The sequence below is a fragment of the Protomyctophum parallelum genome, assembly GCF_964188405.1.
Source record: "Protomyctophum parallelum genome assembly, chromosome: 1".
In the NCBI taxonomy this organism is placed as follows: Eukaryota; Metazoa; Chordata; class Actinopteri; order Myctophiformes; family Myctophidae; genus Protomyctophum; species Protomyctophum parallelum.
In genome coordinates, this window is record NC_139697.1 from 101724027 (window position 1) to 101749436 (window position 25410).

Here is a 25410-nt window from a genome sequence, read left to right on the forward strand (position 1 = left end):
CCATATAACTAACCACTACACTGGGACAGCCCCATATAACTAACCACTACACTGGGACAGCCCCATATAACTAACCACTACACTGGGGCAGCCCCATATAACTAACCACTACACTGGGGTTAGCCCCATATAACTAACCACTACACTGGGGTTAGCCCCATATAACTAACCACTACACTGGGACAGCCCCATATAACTAACCACTACACTGGGACAGCCCCATATAACTAACCACTACACTGGGGCAGCCCCATATAACTAACCACTACACTGGGGTTAGCCCCATATAACTAACCACTACACTGGGGTTAGCCCCATATAACTAACCACTACACTGGGGTTAGCCCCATATAACTAACCACTACACTGGGACAGCCCCATATAACTAACCACTACACTGGGGTTAGCCCCATATAACTAACCACTACACTGGGACAGCCCCATATAACTAACCACTACACTGGGGACAGCCCCATATAACTAACCACTACACTGGGGCAGCCCCATATAACTAACCACTACACTGGGGTTAGCCCCATATAACTAACCACTACACTGGGGTTAGCCCCATATAACTAACCACTACACTGGGACAGCCCCATATAACTAACCACTACACTGGGACAGCCCCATATAACTAACCACTACACTGGGGCAGCCCCATATAACTAACCACTACACTGGGGCAGCCCCATATAACTAACCACTACACTGGGGTTAGCCCCATATAACTAACCACTACACTGGGACAGCCCCATATAACTAACCACTACACTGGGACAGCCCCATATAACTAACCACTACACTGGGACAGCCCCATATAACTAACCACTACACTGGGGCAGCCCCATATAACTAACCACTACACTGGGGTTAGCCCCATATAACTAACCACTACACTGGGGCAGCCCCATATAACTAACCACTACACTGGGGTTAGCCCCATATAACTAACCACTACACTGGGACAGCCCCATATAACTAACCACTACACTGGGGTTAGCCCCATATAACTAACCACTACACTGGGGTTAGCCCCATATAACTAACCACTACACTGGGGCAGCCCCATATAACTAACCACTACACTGGGGTTAGCCCCATATAACTAACCACTACACTGGGGTTAGCCCCATATAACTAACCACTACACTGGGGCAGCCCCATATAACTAACCACTACACTGGGGTTAGCCCCATATAACTAACCACTACACTGGGGCAGCCCCATATAACTAACCACTACACTGGGACAGCCCCATATAACTAACCACTACACTGGGGTTAGCCCCATATAACTAACCACTACACTGGGGCAGCCCCATATAACTAACCACTACACTGGGGTTAGCCCCATATAACTAACCACTACACTGGGGTTAGCCCCATATAACTAACCACTACACTGGGGTTAGCCCCATATAACTAACCACTACACTGGGGTTAGCCCCATATAACTAACCACTACACTGGGGTTAGCCCCATATAACTAACCACTACACTGGGGTTAGCCCCATATAACTAACCACTACACTGGGGCAGCCCCATATAACTAACCACTACACTGGGGTTAGCCCCATATAACTAACCACTACACTGGGGCAGCCCCATATAACTAACCACTACACTGGGGTTAGCCCCATATAACTAACCACTACACTGGGGTTAGCCCCATATAACTAACCACTACACTGGGGTTAGCCCCATATAACTAACCACTACACTGGGGTTAGCCCCATATAACTAACCACTACACTGGGGCAGCCCCATATAACTAACCACTACACTGGGGTTAGCCCCATATAACTAACCACTACACTGGGGTTAGCCCCATATAACTAACCACTACACTGGGGCAGCCCCATATAACTAACCACTACACTGGGGTTAGCCCCATATAACTAACCACTACACTGGGGCAGCCCCATATAACTAACCACTACACTGGGACAGCCCCATATAACTAACCACTACACTGGGACAGCCCCATATAACTAACCACTACACTGGGGCAGCCCCATATAACTAACCACTACACTGGGGTTAGCCCCATATAACTAACCACTACACTGGGGTTAGCCCCATATAACTAACCACTACACTGGGACAGCCCCATATAACTAACCACTACACTGGGGTTAGCCCCATATAACTAACCACTACACTGGGGTTAGCCCCATATAACTAACCACTACACTGGGACAGCCCCATATAACTAACCACTACACTGGGACAGCCCCATATAACTAACCACTACACTGGGGCAGCCCCATATAACTAACCACTACACTGGGGTTAGCCCCATATAACTAACCACTACACTGGGGTTAGCCCCATATAACTAACCACTACACTGGGGTTAGCCCCATATAACTAACCACTACACTGGGACAGCCCCATATAACTAACCACTACACTGGGGTTAGCCCCATATAACTAACCACTACACTGGGGCAGCCCCATATAACTAACCACTACACTGGGGTTAGCCCCATATAACTAACCACTACACTGGGACAGCCCCATATAACTAACCACTACACTGGGGCAGCCCCATATAACTAACCACTACACTGGGGCAGCCCCATATAACTAACCACTACACTGGGGTTAGCCCCATATAACTAACCACTACACTGGGGTTAGCCCCATATAACTAACCACTACACTGGGGTTAGCCCCATATAACTAACCACTACACTGGGGTTAGCCCCATATAACTAACCACTACACTGGGGTTAGCCCCATATAACTAACCACTACACTGGGGCAGCCCCATATAACTAACCACTACACTGGGACAGCCCCATATAACTAACCACTACACTGGGACAGCCCCATATAACTAACCACTACACTGGGGTTAGCCCCATATAACTAACCACTACACTGGGGTTAGCCCCATATAACTAACCACTACACTGGGACAGCCCCATATAACTAACCACTACACTGGGGCAGCCCCATATAACTAACCACTACACTGGGGCAGCCCCATATAACTAACCACTACACTGGGACAGCCCCATATAACTAACCACTACACTGGGACAGCCCCATATAACTAACCACTACACTGGGGCAGCCCCATATAACTAACCACTACACTGGGACAGCCCCATATAACTAACCACTACACTGGGGCAGCCCCATATAACTAACCACTACACTGGGGTTAGCCCCATATAACTAACCACTACACTGGGGCAGCCCCATATAACTAACCACTACACTGGGACAGCCCCATATAACTAACCACTACACTGGGGCAGCCCCATATAACTAACCACTACACTGGGGTTAGCCCCATATAACTAACCACTACACTGGGACAGCCCCATATAACTAACCACTACACTGGGGCAGCCCCATATAACTAACCACTACACTGGGGCAGCCCCATATAACTAACCACTACACTGGGGTTAGCCCCATATAACTAACCACTACACTGGGACAGCCCCATATAACTAACCACTACACTGGGGCAGCCCCATATAACTAACCACTACACTGGGGTTAGCCCCATATAACTAACCACTACACTGGGGCAGCCCCATATAACTAACCACTACACTGGGGTTAGCCCCATATAACTAACCACTACACTGGGACAGCCCCATATAACTAACCACTACACTGGGACAGCCCCATATAACTAACCACTACACTGGGGCAGCCCCATATAACTAACCACTACACTGGGGTTAGCCCCATATAACTAACCACTACACTGGGGTTAGCCCCATATAACTAACCACTACACTGGGACAGCCCCATATAACTAACCACTACACTGGGACAGCCCCATATAACTAACCACTACACTGGGGCAGCCCCATATAACTAACCACTACACTGGGGCAGCCCCATATAACTAACCACTACACTGGGGTTAGCCCCATATAACTAACCACTACACTGGGACAGCCCCATATAACTAACCACTACACTGGGGTTAGCCCCATATAACTAACCACTACACTGGGACAGCCCCATATAACTAACCACTACACTGGGGACAGCCCCATATAACTAACCACTACACTGGGGCAGCCCCATATAACTAACCACTACACTGGGGTTAGCCCCATATAACTAACCACTACACTGGGGTTAGCCCCATATAACTAACCACTACACTGGGACAGCCCCATATAACTAACCACTACACTGGGACAGCCCCATATAACTAACCACTACACTGGGGCAGCCCCATATAACTAACCACTACACTGGGGCAGCCCCATATAACTAACCACTACACTGGGGTTAGCCCCATATAACTAACCACTACACTGGGACAGCCCCATATAACTAACCACTACACTGGGACAGCCCCATATAACTAACCACTACACTGGGACAGCCCCATATAACTAACCACTACACTGGGGCAGCCCCATATAACTAACCACTACACTGGGGTTAGCCCCATATAACTAACCACTACACTGGGGCAGCCCCATATAACTAACCACTACACTGGGGTTAGCCCCATATAACTAACCACTACACTGGGACAGCCCCATATAACTAACCACTACACTGGGGTTAGCCCCATATAACTAACCACTACACTGGGGTTAGCCCCATATAACTAACCACTACACTGGGGCAGCCCCATATAACTAACCACTACACTGGGGTTAGCCCCATATAACTAACCACTACACTGGGGTTAGCCCCATATAACTAACCACTACACTGGGGCAGCCCCATATAACTAACCACTACACTGGGGTTAGCCCCATATAACTAACCACTACACTGGGGCAGCCCCATATAACTAACCACTACACTGGGACAGCCCCATATAACTAACCACTACACTGGGGTTAGCCCCATATAACTAACCACTACACTGGGGCAGCCCCATATAACTAACCACTACACTGGGGTTAGCCCCATATAACTAACCACTACACTGGGGTTAGCCCCATATAACTAACCACTACACTGGGGTTAGCCCCATATAACTAACCACTACACTGGGGTTAGCCCCATATAACTAACCACTACACTGGGGTTAGCCCCATATAACTAACCACTACACTGGGGTTAGCCCCATATAACTAACCACTACACTGGGGCAGCCCCATATAACTAACCACTACACTGGGGTTAGCCCCATATAACTAACCACTACACTGGGGCAGCCCCATATAACTAACCACTACACTGGGGTTAGCCCCATATAACTAACCACTACACTGGGGTTAGCCCCATATAACTAACCACTACACTGGGGTTAGCCCCATATAACTAACCACTACACTGGGGTTAGCCCCATATAACTAACCACTACACTGGGGCAGCCCCATATAACTAACCACTACACTGGGGTTAGCCCCATATAACTAACCACTACACTGGGGCAGCCCCATATAACTAACCACTACACTGGGACAGCCCCATATAACTAACCACTACACTGGGGTTAGCCCCATATAACTAACCACTACACTGGGACAGCCCCATATAACTAACCACTACACTGGGACAGCCCCATATAACTAACCACTACACTGGGGCAGCCCCATATAACTAACCACTACACTGGGGTTAGCCCCATATAACTAACCACTACACTGGGGTTAGCCCCATATAACTAACCACTACACTGGGGTTAGCCCCATATAACTAACCACTACACTGGGACAGCCCCATATAACTAACCACTACACTGGGGCAGCCCCATATAACTAACCACTACACTGGGGCAGCCCCATATAACTAACCACTACACTGGGGTTAGCCCCATATAACTAACCACTACACTGGGACAGCCCCATATAACTAACCACTACACTGGGGTTAGCCCCATATAACTAACCACTACACTGGGACAGCCCCATATAACTAACCACTACACTGGGGTTAGCCCCATATAACTAACCACTACACTGGGACAGCCCCATATAACTAACCCCTACACTGGGGTTAGCCCCATATAACTAACCACTACACTGGGGCAGCCCCATATAACTAACCACTACACTGGGGTTAGCCCCATATAACTAACCACTACACTGGGACAGCCCCATATAACTAACCACTACACTGGGACAGCCCCATATAACTAACCACTACACTGGGGTTAGCCCCATATAACTAACCACTACACTGGGGTTAGCCCCATATAACTAACCACTACACTGGGACAGCCCCATATAACTAACCACTACACTGGGGTTAGCCCCATATAACTAACCACTACACTGGGGCAGCCCCATATAACTAACCACTACACTGGGGCAGCCCCATATAACTAACCACTACACTGGGGTTAGCCCCATATAACTAACCACTACACTGGGGTTAGCCCCATATAACTAACCACTACACTGGGGTTAGCCCCATATAACTAACCACTACACTGGGGCAGCCCCATATAACTAACCACTACACTGGGACAGCCCCATATAACTAACCACTACACTGGGGTTAGCCCCATATAACTAACCACTACACTGGGGCAGCCCCATATAACTAACCACTACACTGGGGCAGCCCCATATAACTAACCACTACACTGGGACAGCCCCATATAACTAACCACTACACTGGGACAGCCCCATATAACTAACCACTACACTGGGGTTAGCCCCATATAACTAACCACTACACTGGGGTTTAGCCCCATATAACTAACCACTACACTGGGGTTAGCCCCATATAACTAACCACTACACTGGGGTTAGCCCCATATAACTAACCACTACACTGGGACAGCCCCATATAACTAACCACTACACTGGGACAGCCCCATATAACTAACCACTACACTGGGGTTAGCCCCATATAACTAACCACTACACTGGGACAGCCCCATATAACTAACCACTACACTGGGGTTAGCCCCATATAACTAACCACTACACTGGGGCAGCCCCATATAACTAACCACTACACTGGGGTTAGCCCCATATAACTAACCACTACACTGGGGTTAGCCCCATATAACTAACCACTACACTGGGACAGCCCCATATAACTAACCACTACACTGGGACAGCCCCATATAACTAACCACTACACTGGGGTTAGCCCCATATAACTAACCACTACACTGGGGTTAGCCCCATATAACTAACCACTACACTGGGACAGCCCCATATAACTAACCACTACACTGGGGCAGCCCCATATAACTAACCACTACACTGGGGCAGCCCCATACATTTAAAAAGACATACTGAACAGAAAAGAAACCTATGATGATATGATGCTTGTATATTATATTTGTATGACAAACAGCATAGGCCTATTTATCTAATGCTTGTCTGTCTGTCTGTCTGTCTGTCTGTCTGTCTGTCTGTCTGTCTGTCTGTCTGTCTGTCTGTCTGTCTGTCTGTCTGTCTGTCTGTCTGTCAGTCAGCACCACGTTGACGGTTCTTCCACCTCCTTCCGTTCGCTGTAAACAAATGACCGTGTCGGGAAAACACCTGACCGTCCTGAAAGGTAATTAAAACACCTGACCGTCCTGAAAGGTGAGAGAAAATGGGGGATGGTCGATTTGACGAAAACAGCAGATCTGTTTTTTGTCGACTAAAAAGTCGAAAATGTTCGTTGACTACCTTTTTTCACTGACAAAAATTAAATGGAAACTAAATGAAAATTAATCTATGACCTATAGTTTACTGAGACACTACACTGTCTCTCTGCATTCTATGATCCTATAGTTTACTGAGGCACTACACTGTCTCTCTGCATTCTATGATCCTATAGTTTACTGAGACCCTACACTGTCTCTCTGCATTCTATGATCCTATAGTTTACTGAGACCCTACACTGTCTCTCTGCATTCTATGATCCTATAGTTTACTGAGGCACTACACTGTCTCTCTGCATTCTATGATCCTATAGTTTACTGAGGCACTACACTGTCTCTCTGCATTCTATGATCCTATAGTTTACTGAGGCACTACACTGTCTCTCTGCATTCTATGATCCTATAGTTTACTGAGACGCTACACTGTCTCTCTGAATTCTATGATCCTATAGTTTATTGAGACACTACACTGTCTCTCTGCATTCTATGATCCTATAGTTTACTGAGACGCTACACTGTCTCTCTGAATTCTATGATCCTATAGTTTACTGAGACACTACACTGTCTCTCTGCATTCTATGATCCTATAGTTTATTGAGACACTACACTGTCTCTCTGCATTCTATGATCCTATAGTTTACTGAGACACTACACTGTCTCTCTGCATTCTATTATCCTATAGTTTACTGAGACACTACACTGTCTCTGCATTCTATGATCCTATAGTTTACTGAGGCACTACACTGTCTCTCTGCATTCTATGATCCTATAGTTTACTGAGGCACTACACTGTCTCTCTGCATTCTATGATCCTATAGTTTACTGAGACACTACACTGTCTCTCTGCATTCTATGATCCTATAGTTTACTGAGACACTACACTGTCTCTCTGCATTCTATGATCCTATAGTTTACTGAGACACTACACTGTCTCTCTGCATTCTATTATCCTATAGTTTACTGAGACACTACACTGTCTCTCTGCATTCTATGATCCTATAGTTTACAATTTACAATTTACAATTTAGGCATTTAGCAGATGCTCTTAATCCAGAGCGACTTACAATAATCAAGAACAAAAGCATGGGAATACATCACAAAAGCATTTATCATAAAACATGCGTAAGCTAAGAAAGTAACAGTGGAATATCTATATTATGAGACTATACATATAAACTATATATATACTACTATGCTATACATATGTACTATGGCGTGCTATGACTATATACAATGCAATTATAGTGCCGTCTACATAACATGCTATAAGTCTGTATCAGATGCTATCTAAGTCTACAGAAATGCTATCTAAGGGGGTAGGGTAAGTGCTACGGGCCATGATGGAGTCTGAAAAGGTGGGTTTTCAGACTACGGCGGAAGATTGGGAGTCATGCTGCAGTTCTGACTGCAATGGGAAGTGCATTCCACAGTTTTGGAGCCAGAAGGGAGAAGAGTTTGGGACGTGTGGAGCGTTGTCCCGGCGTTTTTAGTGAGGGTACTTCCAGCTTCCCTGCGTTGGCTGATCTGAGTGCGCGGGAGGGTTTGTAGGGTTCAATCATACTTGCAAGATATGGGGGAGCCATACCTTTGGTTGCCTTGAATGCCAGCATCAGAGTTTTGTATTCTGTGCGGGCAGCGACCGGGAGCCAGTGGAGGGAGCGGAGCAGGGGGGAGACATGTGAGAATTTTGGCTGGTTGAAGACCAAGCGAGCTGCGGCATTTTGGATCAGCTGGAGAGGCTTAAGTGCACATGCTGGTAGGCCAGTAAGGAGGGAGTTACAATAGTCGAGTTCTGACAAGACTGTTGTCTGGATTAGTTTACTGAGACGCTACACTGTCTCTCTGCATTCTATGATCCTATAGTTTACTGAGACACTACACTGTCTCTCTGCATTCTATGATCCTATAGTTTACTGAGACACTACACTGTCTCTCTGCATTCTATGATCCTATAGTTTACTGAGACGCTACACTGTCTCTCTGCATTCTATGATCCTATAGTTTACTGAGACGCTACACTGTCTCTCTGCATTATATGATCCTATAGTTTACTGAGACGCTACACTGTCTCTCTGCATTCTATGATCCTAAAGTTTACTGAGACACTACACTGTCTCTCTGCATTCTATGATCCTATAGTTTACTGAGACACTACACTGTCTCTCTGCATTCTATGATCCTATAGTTTACTGAGACACTACACTGTCTCTCTGCATTCTATGATCCTATAGTTTACTGAGACACTACACTGTCTCTCTGCATTCTATGATCCTATAGTTTACTGAGACACTACACTGTCTCTCTGCATTCTATGATCCTATAGTTTACTGAGACACTACACTGTCTCTCTGCATTCTATGATCCTATAGTTTACTGAGACGCTACACTGTCTCTCTGCATTATATGATCCTATAGTTTACTGAGACACTACACTGTCTCTCTGCATTCTATGATCCTATAGTTTACTGAGACACTACACTGTCTCTCTGCATTCTATGATCCTATAGTTTACTGAGACTCTACACTGTCTCTCTGCATTCTATGATCCTATAGTTTACTGAGACACTACACTGTCTCTCTGCATTCTATGATCCTATAGTTTACTGAGACACTACACTGTCTCTCTGCATTCTATGATCCTATAGTTTACTGAGACGCTACACTGTCTCTCTGCATTCTATGGTCCTATAGTTTACTGAGACTCTACACTGTCTCTCTGCATTCTATGATCATATAGTTTACTGAGACTCTACACTGTCTCTCTGCATTCTATGATCCTATAGTTTACTGAGACTCTACACTGTCTCTCTGCATTCTATGATCCTATAGTTTACTGAGACACTACACTGTCTCTCTGCATTCTATGATCCTATAGTTTACTGAGACACTACACTGTCTCTCTGCATTCTATGATCCTATAGTTTACTGAGACTCTACACTGTCTCTCTGCATTCTATGATCCTATAGTTTACTGAGACGCTACACTGTCTCTGCATTCTATGATCCTATAGTTTACTGAGACACTACACTGTCTCTCTGCATTCTATGATCCTATAGTTTACTGAGACACTACACTGTCTCTCTGCATTCTATGATCCTATAGTTTACTGAGACACTACACTGTCTCTCTGCATTCTATGATCCTATAGTTCACTGAGACGCTACACTGTCTCTCTGCATTCTATGATCCTATAGTTTACTGAGACGCTACACTGTCTCTCTGCATTCTATGATCCTATAGTTCACTGAGACACTACACTGTCTCTCTGCATTCTATGATCCTATAGTTCACTGAGACACTACACTGTCTCTCTGCATTCTATGATCCTATAGTTTACTGAGACACTACACTGTCTCTCTGCATTCTATGATCCTATAGTTTACTGAGACGCTACACTGTCTCTCTGCATTCTATGATCCTATAGTTTACTGAGACACTACACTGTCTCTCTGCATTCTATGATCCTATAGTTTACTGAGACACTACACTGTCTCTCTGCATTATATGATCCTATAGTTTACTGAGACGCTACACTGTCTCTCTGCATTCTATGATCCTATAGTTTACTGAGACGCTACACTGTCTCTCTGCATTCTATGATCCTATAGTTTACTGAGACACTACACTGTCTCTATGCATTCTATGATCCTAATCCTATAGTTTACTGAGACGCTACACTGTCTCTCTGCATTCTATGATCCTATAGTTTACTGAGAAGCTACACTGTCTCTCTGCATTCTATGATCCTATAGTTTACTGAGACACTACACCGTCTCTCTGCATTCTATGATCCTATAGTTTACTGAGACGCTACACTGTCTCTCTGCATTCTATGATCCTATAGTTTACTGAGACACTACACTGTCTCTCTGCATTCTATGATCCTATAGTTTACTGAGACACTACACTGTCTCTCTGCATTCTATGATCCTATAGTTTACTGAGACACTACACCGTCTCTCTGCATTCTATGATCCTATAGTTTACTGAGACACTACACTGTCTCTCTGCATTCTATGATCCTATAGTTTACTGAGACGCTACACTGTCTCTCTGCATTCTATGATCCTATAGTTTACTGAGACGCTACACTGTCTCTCTGCATTCTATGATCCTATAGTTTACTGAGATGCTACACTGTCTCTCTGCATTCTATGATCCTATAGTTCACTGAGACGCTACACTGTCTCTCTGCATTCTATGATCCTATAGTTTACTGAGACGCTACACTGTCTCTCTGCATTCTATGATCCTATAGTTCACTGAGACACTACACTGTCTCTCTGCATTCTATGATCCTATAGTTCACTGAGACACTACACTGTCTCTCTGCATTCTATGATCCTATAGTTTACTGAGACACTACACTGTCTCTCTGCATTCTATGATCCTATAGTTTACTGAGACGCTACACTGTCTCTCTGCATTCTATGATCCTATAGTTTACTGAGACACTACACTGTCTCTCTGCATTCTATGATCCTATAGTTTACTGAGACACTACACTGTCTCTCTGCATTCTATGATCCTATAGTTTACTGAGACACTACACTGTCTCTCTGCATTCTATGATCCTATAGTTTACTGAGACACTACACTGTCTCTCTGCATTATATGATCCTATAGTTTACTGAGACGCTACACTGTCTCTCTGCATTCTATGATCCTATAGTTTACTGAGACGCTACACTGTCTCTCTGCATTCTATGATCCTATAGTTTACTGAGACACTACACTGTCTCTCTGCATTCTATGATCCTATAGTTCACTGTCTATCTGCATTCTATGATCCTATAGTTTACTGTCTATCTGCATTCTATGATCCTATAGTTTACTGTCTATCTGCATGCTATGACTTCCCTATATTGTGAATGCCTACTAATGCCTACATTATCAATGTAGAAAGTCGAATTTCAATCGTACACTTCTCATTCACTCTCATTCACAAATAAAACGTGTGTGTGTGTGTGTGTGTGTGTGTGTGTGTGTGTGTGTGTGTGTGTGTGTGTCAGTATTAAACGCGTGCTCCCAGGAGGAGGTGTGTGTCAGAGACGTAAGGATTCTGCCCAACCTGAATGAGTCCTACCTGCCGGTGATGCCCGACGGATCAGTCATGCTGGTGGACAACGTCTGGTAACACACGCACACAAACACACACACACACACACACACACACACACACACACACACACACACACACACACACACACACACACACACACACACACTAGGGCATTAAGCAACTAGTGGACCTTGTTGGTACTACAGTAGTTGACGATTTTGTAGTCCTCAAGATCAGGTAGATTACAGGAAAACGTAGGGAAACAAGATGCCTCGCAGGGCTTGTAGACAACCAAGGGAACACACACGCGACACGCACACAGAATCACACAACCGCAGCACATAATTGTCCGCAGCTTAGTCCATAAGTGTCAGTCTATCAGGGGAGGGGGGGGGGGGAAACACACAGGGGGGTAAGGAGCAAACATAAGGAGTGGTACATCCTAGGACAGGACGCGACATATATATACACACACACACACACACACACACACACACACGCACGCACGCACACACACACACACACACACACACACACACACACGCCTGCACTCAAAGTGACAGTTTAAGCTCTCTGTCATCAGTCACCAGTCAGGAGCGGTCGCCATGGCGTCGTTCTGTCGCGTGGAGGGCGTCGCCGGTCACCTTCCCATCATGCTTTGCTCCCTGGAGGAACACGACTTCCTGTTCCGGCTCCACCTCAACGACCTGCCGGACGACGACTCCACCGAGGTTGTTTTCATTGTTGTTGTCGTTGTTGTTGTTGTTGTTGACACATTCTGACCTGAGATCAGATTCTAATAAACGTCTTCTACATCCTGACAGTTTTTTGAAAAAGCTATGTTTCTATGTCAGTCGTTCTTCGATTTTTCAAAAAATATCAGACCTACAAGCTCATAGCGCGCCACTCGGTGGCGCGCTATGAGCTTGTAGGTCTGATATTTTTTTAACGTTTTAGCAGTTTCGGCCCCGACCGGTGCCTACAGAAGTTCATCACCTTAGAAATATTGCACGAATCAGAGCCTATTTGTCCTTGGACGATGCAAAAACGCTAATCCACGCTAATTGTTTTTTCTCGGCTTGATTACTGCAATGCACTTTTTTCAGGACTGCCTAAGAAAACAACTGACAGATTACAACTTGTCCAAAATGCAGCAGCCAGAGTTTTAACTAGAACTAAGATGAGAGAACATATTACTCCAGTTTTGGCTTCACTGCACTGGCTTCCTGTTGTTTTTAGGATTGATTTAAAAATTATTTTACTTGTCTATAAAGCTACCTACCTACCTACATGACTGCCTGCCTAAATATCTCCCAAACCGCCCCCTAAGGTCTCGCTTTTCCTAAAAAAATGGCAACTAAAAAATACGGGGAAGCAGCTTTTTGCTTCTACGGGCCGTCGGCATGGAACAAGCTCCCACTGTACCTTCGTCAGGCAGCCTCTGTAGACATTTTTAAAGCTCAGCTCAAGACCCACTTCTACAACATTGCTTTTAATTGATCTTTTATTTTTTGTTATTCATGTCCTCACTGTATTGCATTACTGCTTGTTTTTTAATGTCGTTGCCTTGCTTTTCTTTTTTTCTCCATTGTTCTGTAAAGCACTTTGAGCTGCATTTCATGTCATGAAAGGTGCTATACAAATAAAGTTTTATTATTATTATGTTACCGTTTTTTTCTTCTGCACAATTTTCCAGTCATTACGAATCTGTGCTGTAGTTGTGTTGCCATTTAGTGGTTTGATTATTTCTCTCTCTCTCTCTCTCTCTCTCTCTCTCTCTCTCTCTCTCTCTCTCTCTCTCTCTGCAGGGATTAGAGGTTCCGCTGGTCGCGGTGCTACAGTGGTCGACTCCCAAGATGCCGTTCACCAACTGTATATACACACACTACAGGTACACAGCTGGAACTACAACTCCCACGATGCCGTTCACCAACTGTATATACACACACTACAGGTACACAGCTGGAACTACAACTCCCACGATGCTGTTCACCAACTGTATATACACACACTACAGGTACACAGCTGGAACTACAACTCCCATGATGCCGTTCACCAACTGTATACATACCAGGGGTGCAGTCAGACAGATATTTAACCAGGGGGGCATTCAGACAGATATTTAACCAGGGGGGCAGTCAGACAGATATTTAACCAGGGGGGCAGTCAGACAGATATTTAACCAGGGGGGCAGTCAGACAGATATTTAACCAGGGGGGGCAGTCAGACAGATATTTAACCAGGGGTGCAGTCAGACAGATATTTAACCAGGGGGGCAGTCAGACAGTTATATAGCGGAATATTCGCTTCAGCGATTCACTATGGGAGCGCTCCCTCTGAGCGCGAGACACAGAATAATTATTAATAAACTCACATTCTACTAGTCGAATGGGCCTTTGCGACATGCCGTATTCCGTCTCCTCCCCGGGTATAACCGGCGAAATACGCGCATGCGCACTAATTCGATTTTCTTCTGCTCGTGAGACACAAGCTTTCATATCACTGAGATCCTTTTCCGATATTGGTTTATATAAAACTTAATCTCAATAAGGACAGGTCCGCAATTCGACCTGTACCGCGAGGTTCCTTTATCGGTGATCTCACCTCGGTGATATAAGCTCACGAATTTAAGACTTCTATCGCTAAGTAAGTACTCGCTGTGTAAGCTAACACTGCTTAGCCTGTTAGCTGCTGCATAAGCCTAGCCTTGTTAGCTAGTTAGCCCCGCTGTGAAAGCGTTAGCTTCTAGACTATTATCTGCTGTATAAGCATAGCCTTTGTTAGCTAGTTAGCCCCGCTGTGAAAGCGATAGCTTCTAGCCTGTTTGCTGCTTACGAGCATAGCATCTGTTTAGCTAGTTAGCCCCGCTGTATAAGCGATAGCTTCTAGCCTGTTTGTTCGGGTCGCTGCATAAGCTGTAATACTTTATCGTGCTGCACAAGCCGTATCGTTTATCTCCGTCGCTGTACAAGCCAGTCTTATCAGCCGCTAGTGTGCTCTCAGAGTAACCACAGCAGCATGGCTGAACGGAGCTGTTCTAGGGCGTCAGCCCGCCGCTATCAAGGCGACAAGTACCCGATGCCACAGAAAATATGCAAGAACCGCTCTTGCGGCAACTCTATGTCCGGATGGGACCAACACAATCTGTGTGCCTACTGTCTGGGCCTCGACCATGCGGAAGAGGCCCTAGATTTTCCAGGCAAATGTCTCAAGTGCTCGGACATGGACAAACGCAATCTTTGGCGCCGTTTGACCCGTGTGCGAAAGATATATGAGTCCCCCGAACGCGACGACGACGACGGGAGCTATGACGACTTCGAGGACCGTCTGCTCGAAGAAGCACAAGATGGATGCCGTGCAGGCCCCGCCGCGGGAAATAACACGCGGCCTAGCCATGGTCCCCCGTGTGTAGCAATGAGCTCAGAGATCCCCCTACCCTCTGCTGATTATAATAACAATGACCAGAGAGAGGTTTTCATCAAGCAAGGCGCCAGGCCTCGCTCTACAGCATCGGCCACGGTGAGTAGACCTCCACCGGAGGCAACAGCCTCCCCGTCTAGACCCTCCGGGTCCCAAGGGGCCCCAGCAGCGGCGGCCAAGGCCCCCCCAGTCTTCGACATGGACAAGGACTTCCCGCCCTTGACCCACGCCCCACGTGCCGACCATGAATGGGACGGAGACGGGGACGAAGGCGACGACATGGAGACAGACCTTCCCTCCTACCAACACTATAGAGTGCTGGACCAGGTCCACGACTCTGACTACGACGACGAAGACGACGTCATCATTGAGGAGGTATACGTCGATGTGGACGGAGAGCAGCAGGCCGAGGACCCTCCAGCCGTCGACGCCCAAGCGGCCGTTATGGCGGCCGAACAGGCAGCCCCAGCTGGGCAGGAAGTTGCGCCCGTGCAGGGCGCCGCCGCTGCCACGGCGCCACCAGAGGCCACAACACCCTCTGCCGAGCTGCATAAGCGCGAGACCGAGCTGCTGGATCTATACAGAACCGCAGCGGTCAGGTGCAAGCGAGATTGGCCCAAGGAGGACCCTGGCCTGCCGCCTGAGGACGGCTGGCAATGCCGCAGAGCCGTGCGGACCGAGCCGCCGCCTAAGGACTTGCTGCCACTCGCCGGAGGTTTTAAAAGTGTGCTGACCCACACCTGGGCCGACCCTACCGCAGACGCCAAGAAACAACGCCGACGGGGGCTGGCCTTGGACACCGAGCTCGCCAACGAGGTGGGCTTGCTAGGACTCCCAAAAATAGACAGGGCCACCGCAGGGTACCTAGTGAACCCTCACAGCCCTCACTACTTCCCCATGGATAGGGACCCGGCTTTCCCTGACAAGAAGGACAAGGACGCCTCGCTGGCTCTCAACCGCCTCTATGAGAGCATGGTGACCATCGCTAAGTCAGCCAACGCAGGAGCCCTGTTGCAAGGCTCCCTCTCGGTGCTCCTGACCGAGGCAGGTGCGGCCCCCACTCCGGACCAACTGGCCGAGGCCCAGCGCCTCGTTGATGAGATCATTGAGCTCACACTGACCGTCACGGAGGCTGCTGGACGAGGCATGGCCAACGCAGTCCAGCAGGAAAGAGCGAGATGGCTGGATGTGTTCCCCATCCCAAACCCAGGTGACGTCCGCTCTGTGATGCTTAGGGGGTCCATCACGCATGAGGGCCTGTTCCACGGCGCCCTAAACAAGCTCATCGCCTCCGGAGAGGAGCAGAAACGGCAGGCCGAAGCGGGAAGCCACCTGCCCCGCCCGGGTAGACCTGCTCAGTCAGCCCCGCCCCCTCCTGCTCGCCAGTCTGCCGAGAGGCCCAACCGGCAGGCCTGGAGAGTCCGCACTGAGCGCCCGTCCTCCCGTCCCCCCCCCTTCACGGGGAGGGGGGAGGGGTCACGTCCATCCAACCAGGCCCGTGGAAGACAGCGAGCACCTCGTGGAGATGACCGCCGCCACCAGAGCCCCCCCTCACGCAGAGGCGGGTTCAGGGGACGTGGACGTGGACGTGGACGCAATAAATAGCAGGCAGGGCCCTGCCTCGGGGGGCCGCAGAGGGCCAGCCCCCCAACACCCCTGGTTCTGGGTTTGAATCCGTCGGAAGTGGTCTCGGACCTCACCGGCGGACCACCTCCAAAGAGGTTAAAGTTGTGCTCACACCGGGTCGCAGCGAGCGATGCTGGTGTTCAGAGTGTACACAATTTCCACAATGTAAAATGTTCTGTAAATGTACAAGAATGTCATATTGCAAAATGTTCTGTGGATGTTTTTTCTGTAATAAAAAATTGCAAAATAAAAAACAAAAAACCCAAATTCAAACCCGAACCCAGAGGGTAATGAACCCACCTTCAAGAGAGCCACCGCGGCTCTCGGGAAGTGTGGGGGGACGTGTCAACAAAGTGACAGGTCACAGCATCAGACCTGTCACTTGCTGGCAACGTCACGGCCAAATTTTCCAGGAATGGTCGTTCCCGCCACCAGAGGGCGCCATTGCACCATCAATGAGCGCCAGGCCGGTGGCGGAGGTTTCTGTGGTATCTCAAAAGGTGAGTCAGGCCGCTGCCAGCCCCTGTTCAACAGGGGGCAGCATCGTGCCACAGAAGATTTCTCCAGTAGTCATAGAGAATCCACTGGCTCTACATTTAGAACAGTGGAAACAGATTGGTGCGTCTCCATGGGTGCTACGCACTGTCGCCCGCGGATACAAGCTACAGTTTGCAATGAGACCACCCTTGTTCGAGAAGGTTGTTCTGTCACACGCGAGTGGTCAGGCAGCGGATATACTACGATCGGAGATAGTCTCTTTGGTAAACAAGAGAGCCATCAGAGAGGTTCCCACGAACGAGAGCAAGATGGGTTTTTATTCGAGATACTTTCTCGTGCCAAAAAAGGGGGGGGGGCTAAGGCCTATCCTAGACCTACGAGCTCTCAATCGACACCTGAAAACTTTCCGCTTCAAGATGCTGACAGCGGACTCGCTAGTGCGTTCTCTGCGCCAGGGCGACTGGTACACCAGCGTGGATTTGAAAGACGCCTATTTTCACATCCCTATCTACCCACCGCACAGAAAGTTTCTGCGTTTCGGCTTCGAGGGGAAGCTATACGAATACATGGTGCTGCCGTTCGGGATGTCCCTCTCTCCCAGGGTTTTCGTGAAATGCACACAGGCCGCCATCGCTCCACTGAGACGACGGGGGGTCCGCATCGCAACCTACATAGACGATTGGCTGATCTGCGCAAGCTCACCACCGGAGACGCTGTCCCACACCCAACTAGTGGTGAGTCTCCTATCTTCTCTGGGTTTCAGCATGCAGTATTTTGGTGCCTGCACAGACGATAGATTATATAGGCATAACACTGAACTCTCTCTCTTTCACGGCCAGACTGAGTCAAGAGAGAGTCAAGTCATTCCGTGCATGTTTAATTCTTTTTCGGACAGGTCACAAGGTTGCATTTGGAACCTGTCTGAGAATGGCGGGCCTCATGGCCTCGGCCATCTCACTAGTACGCCTAGGCAGGTTGTATATGAGACCGTTTCAGACGTGGTTGAGATCTCTGCAGATCCCCAGCAGTCAGCGACACAGACGCGTCCTAGTGACAGCTAGTGACAGCTCTGAAATGGTGGAATGGACAAAATGTCCTAACGGAGGGCGTCCCCATGGGGATAGTCCTCTCCAGAAAAGTGGTCACTACGGACGCAAGTCTATCGGGGTGGGGCGCCACCCTCGATGGGAGGACGGCCAGGGGGACGTGGGACGCCAGCCTCCGAACCGCCCACATAAACTATCTGGAGTTAATGGCGGTTCTGCTAGCTCTACACCGTTTCGAGCGTTTTCTACGTGGTTACCACGTGCTGATACGCACGGACAACACCACGACGATGTACTACATCAACAAGCAGGGCGGACTCAGGTCACGCCAGCTGCACATGCTGGCGCGCCAGCTGATTTTGTGGTGCGACGAGCACCTCCTCTCGATCAGGGCATGTCACGTCCCAGGTCTCCTGAATGCAGGGGCCGACCTGCTATCCAGGGGTCCGCTCAGATATGCGAACTGGTCTCTACATCCCGCGGTAGCGGCGCAGGTTTGGGACAGGTTCGGGACTCCCGAGGTGGACTTGTTCGCCTCGGTGGAGGACACGAAATGTCCCCTGTTCTTCTCTATCGGGGGGGAGGCACCTCTGGGCTTGGATGCTCTAGCTCATGGGTGGCCTCGGACTCTGCTGTATGCGTTCCCCCCGCTGTCCCTGATCCTTCCCACGCTGAACAGGGTGAGAACTCAGGGCCTGACCTTGATCCTGATCGCTCCGTCCTGGGGGTCATGGAGGTCGGAGATAACTCCGCTCCTGTACGACCTTCCTTGGCAGCTCCCGCTGCGGGCGGACCTGCTCACTCAAGTGAGACACGAAATATTTCATCCCCAACCACACGCGCTGGACCTGTGGGCCTGGCCCGTGAGAGGTTGAATCTGCAAGAGGGGGGCCTACCTCCTAACGTCATAGCGACTATTCAAGGGGCTAGGGCCCAGTCGACCAGAAAACAGTACGATGTAGCCTGGCGGGTCTTCGAACGGTGGTGTTTGAAGAGGCCTGGGCAAGTAGTCCCGTACCTGGCCTCGGTGAAGGAAGTTCTGACCTTCCTTCAGGAATTCTTGGACGACGGAAAATCCTTCTCCATGGTGAAGGTCAATCTGGCAGCCATTTCGTCCTGTCACATAGGTATTGAGGGGAAGACCTTGGGTGAATACCCCCTGGTACGTCGCTTCATGAAGGGCGCGAACAGGGCACGTCCGGTCTCTCGGTCTATGGCTCCGCCATGGGACATATCTCTGGTTCTGGGCGCTCTTATGGAGGCGCCGTTTGAACCTCTGGAGTTGGTGGAGCTAAAGTTCCTATCGCTCAAGACCGCTCTGTTGGTCGCGCTGACGACCGCTAAGCGGGTTAGTGACATGCACGCCTTGTCTGTAAGCGCGGACTGCATGTTCTTCAGTGTGGATGGGCTTAGAGTGACGGTGAAGCCGAACACAGCCTTTGTGCCTAAGAATTTTCTCTCTCGGAGTGTTCCTGTTGATCTGGGGTCGTTCCATCCACCTCCTCATGCGGGGGAGGAGGATAGGAGGTTACACTCTCTGTGCCCAGTGAGGGCGTTGAGGATATACGTGCAGAAAACGGCTCCCTTTAGGCAGGGTAGCCAGCTGTTTGTAGCATGGGGCGCTGGGGCGATAGGTAAACCTGTCACGAAGGTGCGGCTTTCCCGGTGGATTGTGGAAGCCATTCAACTGGCCTATGCTGGTACGGGTACGCCCCCGCCGGATGGCCTGAGGGCACACAACACGAGGGGTGTAGCGGCATCCTGGGCGTTGTTCAAGGGTGTCTCGATACAGGACGTCTGTACGGCGGCAAGCTGGTCTTCCCCGTCGACGTTTGCGAGGTTTTATAACCTGGACGTAGCAGGGCCGGCTCTGGCTCATGCTGTCCTTGGTGTTGCGTCTGCACGCGGCGGTTCGCATAGGTAGGCCCTGGTTCAGGTAACTTAGGTTAGCCTAGAGCCTAGGGCGTAGGTTTAGGCCCTGGAGCCATAAGGTGGTCCAAGACCATCAGCCCAGTTAGCCCTGGGGTGCTCTAGACGGCCTTTGGGCTGTTCTGCGCCTCACTAGATAGGGACGAGGCCAGCGGGTCGATGACCCGGCTGGTCTTCATCTGCCTGTCTTCCCGAATCCTGGGTGTGGTCACTGTGTCAGGGACGCAGGGGGCCACGGTGGGATACCTGTCGGATGGGTGTGTCACGTTAGTGATATGGTGAAGGGAGTTTATGAAGTCTCCCATAGTGAATCGCTGAAGCGAATATTCCGCTATATAACTGGAGGTTACGCAGTAACCGTGGTTATATTAGGGATATGAGTGAAGCGATTCACCAAGATACCCTTCTAGCTTGTTACGGCAGAAGGAAAATGTTCACCGAATTAGTGCGCATGCGCGTATTTCGCCGGTTATACCCGGGGAGGAGACGGAATACGGCATGTCGCAAAGGCCCATTCGACTAGTAGAATGTGAGTTTATTAATAATTATTCTGTGTCTCGCGCTCAGAGGGAGCGCTCCCATAGTGAATCGCTTCACTCATATCCCTAATATAACCACGGTTACTGCGTAACCTCCAGATATTTAACACTAGGAAGTCTGAGCAGCCGTTCTGACCGAATTTGAGATTTCAACGTTTATTTTCTTAGCCCATGGAGTCCAGAGAAAGTTCCCCTTGCATGACTTTGTCTAAATATTCGATTGAAATCATCTCTGTTTTTTTTTCCATTTGAAACGTTTTGTAAATATGATTTTAGGCATATATCTCTTACTCAGTCTGACTATAATCGGCCCAATCGACCGCCGTCACCCTTTCTCCCCCTCTCGTCTTTTGTTTGCGCTGCTTGATAATGGTGACGTTAATGGTGATTCCCCGACATTTCCTTTTCACTTGATATCGTTTCGTAGAGAGCGCCTTATATAGCGCCTTATATACCAAATGAAAGCCCCAATTCCATAGTTTACATGGTATTTTGAATTTTTTTAAATGAGCAAAAAATGAGCGAGTTATGATCTAAAGAAAAAAGGTGGAGAAAAAAAAAGAGCACACAAACAGACAGCTGGAGATGTTGTTGTTGTTCAAGCCTGCATTCCATGTCCAACGAATTAAATCATATACGTTTGGATGGTTAATTAACTTGGAATTTGTTTATTATTTTGATAAGATAATAGGAATATGAATACAATGATTATCATTGTTACTATTATTATTATTATTGAATGCTCGGTTAGACTCGACCCGACATTTACTTTCCATGAAGCGAGAACGCTTGCCGATGCGCGATACAAAATAAAAAGTGTTTGGAATAATTCCAACCAGATAGACCTCCCGAACCGCTAAATGTTTTGTCAGTCAAAAGAACAGTTCTTTCTGCAAGCGACGTGGAACGTATGTAGGCCTGCTGCTGTGGATGAATTTGTTTCACAGCACAGCCACAGCCTATTCTGGCATATAGGCTAAATATCGCCAGCTCTTTGTCAGTCAAAATAGTTCAGCTCCTTCTTTATCTGTAAACTTTTCTGCAAGCGACCAGATCCGTGGAACTTTCCTTTTTCTCTCTCTCTCTCTCCCTCTCAGGGAAGCATGTAAATGTTCATGAATTCAATAACTGCTCGATGTTATAAACAGCAGCTGAGCTGGGGTTTCTCCTCAACATGCAGTGGCATTTCACGTGTGGAGTTTATTTTTTGTATCACCAGGCTGCAGGCTTTCTATTTAGTGTGCAAGGCTATTTAGCAAGGCTATTTAGTGTGCATTTAGTGTGCAAGGCTTACATCCGGTACATCCGTATGCGCTGATTTCCATACACAACACATACACGATCCGTATCCTCTCCTCACCGGATGTTGAATTCACAGTGCTAACGGCCGTATTCTGAACGATGTTTTTATTAATTAAACTGATATAACAACATAACGTGGCTAATAATTGTTTATTTGGAATGTACTTTGGCTGGTAATTTAGGTAGATATAACGCGACTCACTTGTATAAGTAATTTACCGCGGACAGGCCGCATTTAATGCAATACATTGGCTTTAGTAATGTTGTTAGCTTATAATATTAGCAACTGTAAGCTAACGGCTGGAGGACTACGGACAATCCGGTCAATAACATCATTACACTTAAACATTAATACAATTATGTCATGTTTACATGCCTAGTCAAGCAGTCTGTACATCGCGTGGGGTCACATATATTAATTACATCGATAACACACAAGAAAAGACAAGTGATCTTTGCTCTTTTGGAAGGAAAAAAAAGAACAACAAAAGGCATGTTGCAATATAGTACTAACGGGCAACGTTAAAATATATATTTTTCACATGTAGGCCTATTATTAGTTTTATACATTTTAGGAGTGAAAACATGTGTTAAGAAACATATTATGATTTAATTCGTTGGAAATGGGATGCAGGCTTGAACAATGTCTTCTCCAGCTGGAGAGGGACGTGTGGGGGAGAGAGTGGCCAATCAAATCGCACCAAAAACACGGTCCCCTTGACCGTTCAGCCGACTGAGTAGTAGTGAAATTTTTTCAGACTTCGTAGTGTTAACCAGGGGGGCAGTCAGACAGATATTTAACCAGGGGGGCAGTCAGACAGATATTTAACCAGGGGTGCAGTCAGACAGATATTTAACCAGGGGGGCAGTCAGACAGATATTTAACCAGGGGGCCAGTCAGACAGATATTTAACCAGGGGGGCAGTCAGACAGATATTTAACCAGGGGGGGCAGTCAGACTGATATTTAACCAGGGGTGCAGTCAGACAGATATTTAACCAGGGGGGCAGTCAGACAGATATTTTGTGAAGCCACAAGGAAATCGGGACTTCCTGAAAGTTCATATAATGGCCTGTTGTGGCGCTGTCATTGGGCCCAAAAAAAACCCATAGCCCCATAGAAGTCCATGTATTTGGGCCCAACTTCACCTAGACTGTATTACCTTAATAAACATGGTCATGAATACTTTCTGCTTCCAGTCACTAGTTTAAAGTCTCATTTTTCATGTCATAATATTCTTTTTGGAAAATTATGGTCCCATTTATTAAAGAAATTACCATAAAGTCACGTATGTTCTGAGGGGCGTGGCTACCGCTACAGTCTATGATCGGGAGCCACCCCCCCGTTCAGTCAAAATAAAAACCAACGAAGAAGAAGGGGGGAAGTCCCGCCTCGTTGTCTGGGCCAGCCAATGGGCCAGCTGGGCCCAAACGGATCTAGAAAGATGGCGACTTACAGTGCAAGGAATTACAGGCTTCATTTTACGTCCATATCAGACCCGGGGAACGCTTTGTCCATATTTCTTACAGTCTATGATACATACACACACTACAGGTACACAGCTGTAACTACAACTCCCAAGATGCCTCAGGCATGAAGGAAGCATGAGTTCAAGTCCGTTGCTCTCCCCTTGTCCCCCATATATGGGGACTAGGTTGGTCTCCCCTTGTCCCCCATATATGGGGACTAGGTTGGTCTCCCCTTGTCCCCCATATATGGGGACTAGGTTGGTCTCCCCTTGTCCCCCATATATGGGGACTAGGTTGGTCTCCCCTTGTCCCCCATATATGGGGACTAGGTTGGTGGAGGGTGTGTAGAGCCCAGGATCACATTAGATGATTGACACAGGGGTGAAAAATGGGTTACAAAATCGTGGGATAATTATTTTTTAATAATAAAATAAAAATAAATAACAGCCTTCTTAACCTATACTGATCTGTGTAAAACCTGGTATGCACGCAGAATCAGACGGTGAAGAGCATATTAAGCGCGTATTAAACCGCATAGGCCCCGCCTCTCCGCAGGCTACCCAGCGTGCGATTGGACAAGCCCAGGTTCGTGATGACGGCCAGCTGCCCCAGCACCGCCCAGGTCAAAGGTCACTTCCTGGTGCGCTACAACCTGTTCAACAACCTCCAGGACTTTCTGTCCGTCCGGCTGGTCTGGACGCCCGAGAGTAAGAACCGCTGTGACTGTGTGTGTGTGTGTGTGCGTGTGTGTGGCTGTGTGTGTGTGTGTGTGTGTGTGTGTGTGTGTGTGTGTGTGTGTGTGTGTGTGTTAAGGCTGTACCCTAGCCCTTATTTTAGGACTCGAACTTCGGCAGGAATTTCCGAGTGAACATTCGGACCATTTGTTTCTAATTAATTAAAGAAATAACCGTCTCGATCAGAGCGCACAGCGCGCCTCCCCCGCTCTTAGCTGCGCAGTTTACAT

The 25410-nt window shown here is 48.0% G+C and overlaps 1 protein-coding gene across 1 annotated transcript in view; it reads left to right on the forward strand.

Annotated features, from left to right (window-relative positions):
• Positions 1 to 25410, forward strand: part of LOC310856676 (trafficking protein particle complex subunit 14-like) — a gene marked incomplete at both ends in the record, with an annotated part of 99442 nt that overhangs the window by 20731 nt on the left and 53301 nt on the right. The window contains 5 exons of the mRNA XM_083762147.1: positions 7377 to 7463; positions 12568 to 12688; positions 13201 to 13348; positions 14426 to 14508; positions 25002 to 25153. Of these exons, the coding sequence (XP_083618273.1) occupies positions 7377 to 7463; positions 12568 to 12688; positions 13201 to 13348; positions 14426 to 14508; positions 25002 to 25153 (591 nt within the window). The remainder of the gene's footprint in view (positions 1 to 7376; positions 7464 to 12567; positions 12689 to 13200; positions 13349 to 14425; positions 14509 to 25001; positions 25154 to 25410) is intronic.